The 3,768-nt window shown below is 53.5% G+C and overlaps 2 protein-coding genes across 3 annotated transcripts in view; both read right to left on the bottom strand.

Moving 5' to 3' along the window:
- Window positions 1-3,768, bottom strand: part of PRKX (protein kinase cAMP-dependent X-linked catalytic subunit) — a 321,391-nt gene that overhangs the window by 407 nt on the left and 317,216 nt on the right. The gene's annotated exons all lie outside the window — the stretch shown is intronic.
- ARSD (arylsulfatase D) overlaps window positions 3,402-3,768 on the bottom strand; it is a 19,282-nt gene continuing 18,915 nt past the window's right edge. Inside the window, exon 10 of one of the 2 annotated variants that reach the window (XM_059679996.1) lies at window positions 3,402-3,768. This exon is cut by the window's right edge and continues 197 nt beyond it. In XM_059679996.1, the coding sequence (XP_059535979.1) occupies window positions 3,601-3,768 (168 nt within the window). In that variant the 3' untranslated portion in view covers window positions 3,402-3,600. The other variant, XM_059679995.1, reaches the window with a different exon arrangement.

Here is a 3,768-nt window from a genome sequence, read left to right as displayed (position 1 = left end):
CCTTAAATATGAGCATCCTTTCTCTTTGTGTTTAATAAAATATTTTTTACGAGAGGCCCGGTGCACGAATTCGTGGTCCCGTGGGGTCCCTCGGCCTGGCCTGCGGGATCGGGCTGAAACCGGCTCTCCGACATCCCCCGAGGGGTCCCGGATGGCGAGAGGGCGCAGGCCAGGCTGAGGGATCCCACTGGTGCACAATCGGGGCAGGGGAGGGACACGAGAGGTTGGCCAGTGGGGGAGGGACTGGGGTAGGGCTCCAGGGCGTGTCCAGCCCGTCTCGCTCAGTCCCGATCGGCCGGACCCCAGCAGCAAGCTCACCTACTGGCCATAGCGTCTGCCCCCTGGTGGTCAGTGCATGTCATAGCGACTGGTCGACCAGTCGACTGTCTGCGCCTGGTGGCCAGTGCACGTCATAGCGAGCAGTTGAGCAGCCTTAGCATGTCATTAGCATATTACACTTTGGTTGATTGATGGCCGACTGGTCGACCAGACACTTAGCCTATTAGGTTTTTGTTCTATAGGAGGACAGCTCTAGCCTGTATGGCTCAGTGGATAGAGAGTTGTAAACCTCCTGGTTGGTTCCAGGTGATGTCTCGCCACGACTCGCTCAGGACAACCGGATGTGCCAAGGCTACTTGCAGGCAAATGCGTGTGCCACCCATGACGTACGTGTGACTGCTCTCTGCTGGGTCTCACTACCTCACTCCCAAGCATCGTTTCGATCTGCTGGGCTCTTCAGGCCATTTCAACTCTGCTCTTTTGGGAGAATGCTCAGTTTTCCGAGACTTCCACTGTCTTCCACTAGAAAACGTCACCAAATCCATCCATCCATCCATCCACCCATCCATCATCATTTATCCATCCATCCATCCATCCATCCATCATCCATCCACCAACCCACTCATCCATTCATCCACCATCCATCCATCCATCCATCCATCCATCCATCCATCCATCCATCATCATTTTTCCATCCATAGAGCCATCCATCCATCCATCATCCATCCATTTATCCATCCATCCATCCTTCCATCATCATTTATCCATCCATCCATCCATCCATCCATCATGCATCCACCAACCCACTCATCCATCCATCCACCATCCATCCATCCATCCATCCATCCATCCATCCATCCATCCATCATCATTTATCCATCCATCCATCTTCCATCCATTTATCCATCCACCCATCCACCCATCCATCCATCCATTTATCCATCCATCCATCCATCCATCCATCCATCCATCCATCCATCATCCATCCATTTATCCATCCATCCATCATGCATCCATTTATCCATCCATCCATCCATCCATCCATCCATCATTTATCCATCCATCCATCCATCATCCATCCATCCATCATGCATCCATTTATCCATCCATCCATCCATCCATCCATCCATCATCCATCCATCCATCCATCCATCCATCCATCCATCCATCCATTTATCTATCCATCCCTCCATCCATCCATCCATTTATCTATCCATCCATCCATCATCCATCCACCAACCCACTCATCCATCCATCCATCCATCCATCCATCCATCCATCCATCCATCCATCCATTTATCTATCCATCCATCTATCCATCCATCCATACATCCATCCGCCCACTCACCCACCAACCTACTCATTTATTCATTCGTCCCTCCATCCACTGATCCATACCTGCATACATCCACCCACCAACCCACTCACCCACCCATATATCCACCCATGCATGCATCCATCCATCCCATGTCCATGGAGTTCTGTCTATGACAGGCACTGTGACATGTTCTAACACGGTACACGAGAAGTCCAAGACCCCTTTCATGACTTAGGAACACCATCCATAAGGCGTACAACACTGTTCTGAATATCGCCAGTCCCCAAATCTCTACGGCCTAACGTCTGGATGACAGAATCAGACAAGTTCAGTCCCCGAGGAATGCGATTGGACCTATCCTACCACTAACATTTTGGTACATAGAAAGGATTTTAAAAAAAAAAACCACAACCATTTTATTGGCCTAAAAATGTGTTTCTTTGGTGGATTAAGATGCGTGATGTGTACCTTTAGACCAGGGGGGGGGAAACGTCCGGCCTGAGGGCCATATGAGCCCTGTGAAATCACTTGGTCTGGCCCTGCCCAGGCATTGGGGAGGGGGGGGGGTGTCAGTTAATGAAATATCCGACCCAATATAGCCGGCTAATTTCTAAGTCGATAATTTTGTACGGCCATAGAATGATGTGCTAAATATCCAAATGGCCCCTGGGCAGAAAAAAGGTCCCCTCCCCCACCCCGATATGGAGACACAAAGTATAGAATCTTGGATCGGCTGCCTCCTGCACGCCCCCCACTGGGGATGGAGCCTGCAACCCGGGCCTGTGCCCTGATGGGGAACTGAACCATGACCTCCTGGTCCATAGGTCAACGCTCAACCCCTGAGCAAATCCGGCCCAGCACCCCTTTTCCTACATCTGCTACTCTCCCTCATTTCTGTCATCTATTAATTCTGGATAATAATATCTCCTGGGAAAACATTTCCCAAACTGTACCCCCTCCCTCCGCCCTGTCTGATTATGTAACCGCTAGAGGCCTGGTGCACGAATTCGTGCACAGGTGGGTCCCTCGGCCTGGCCGGCAGTGGGGTCAATTGGGGCTATGGGGGGAGGGACCCTGGGAGGTTGGCTCTGGGAGTGCACGGACCACCAGGGGGCAGCTCCTGGGTTGAGCGGGTGCCCCCTGGTGGTCAGTGCGCATCATAGACTAGTGGCCCGGTGCGCGAAATTCGTGCACGGGAGGGGGGGTTCCTTCAGCCCGGCCTGCACCCTCTCCAACCTGGGACCCCTCGGGGGATGTCCGACTGCCGGCGTAGGCCCGATCCCTCTCGCCATCTGGGACCGCTGGTTCCTAACCGCTCACCTGCCTGCCTGCCTGATCGCCCCTAACCACTCTGCCTGCCGGCCTGCTCGCCCCCAACTGCCCCCCATGCCATCCTGATCACCCCCAACTACCCTCCCCTCCTGGCCTGATCGCCCCTGACCGCCTCTGCCTCAGCCCTGCCACCATGGTTTTGTCCGGAAGGACGTCCGGAAGGTCTCCGGGTCTAATTAGCATATCACCCTTTTATTAGGATAGATAACACTTTCCGTGTTCACCCTCCAACGGCACGTGGCTTGCAGCTGGCTGTATCCGGCACACTTTTCAATGCCGCCCTGAATTCTGTGTCATTCGCTATTTCTTTTTTCTTTTCTTTTCTTTTCTTTTCTTTTCTTTCTTTTCTTTTCTTTTCTTTTTTTCTTTTGTCTTCCTTTCTATGAAACATTGGCTTGTATCATTTTAAAAAAATGACTTTTATTGATCTCAGAGAGAGAACGGGATAGGGAGAGAGAGAGAGAGAGAGAGAGAGAGAGAGAGAGAGAGAGAGAGAAACATCCATGATGAGAGAAAATCATGGACCGGCCGCCTCCTGCACGCCCCCCACTGGGGATGGAGCCCGCCACCCGGGCCTGTGCCCTTGACCGGGAATCGAACCCTGACCTCCTGGTTCCTAGGTTGACACTCAATCACTGAGCCTCGCCGGCCGGGGGGGGTGGGGGGGGCGGTCACCTCTCGCTGGGGCCTCCGTCCTGGGTGCAGGAGCAGAAGGGGAAGGTCCCACAGCAGGGCTGCAGCCACGGCTTCCAGAGGATGTGGCTCAGGGAGAACTGGGAGGGCACGGGGGTCAGGGTGGCTCTGTGCTCCTCCAGGGCCGCGCCCACCCTGGCGACCAC

This window comes from Myotis daubentonii, chromosome X (genome assembly GCF_963259705.1).
Source record: "Myotis daubentonii chromosome X, mMyoDau2.1, whole genome shotgun sequence".
Classification (NCBI taxonomy): domain Eukaryota; kingdom Metazoa; phylum Chordata; class Mammalia; order Chiroptera; family Vespertilionidae; genus Myotis; species Myotis daubentonii.
This window is presented reverse-complemented; position numbering and strand designations above follow the sequence as displayed.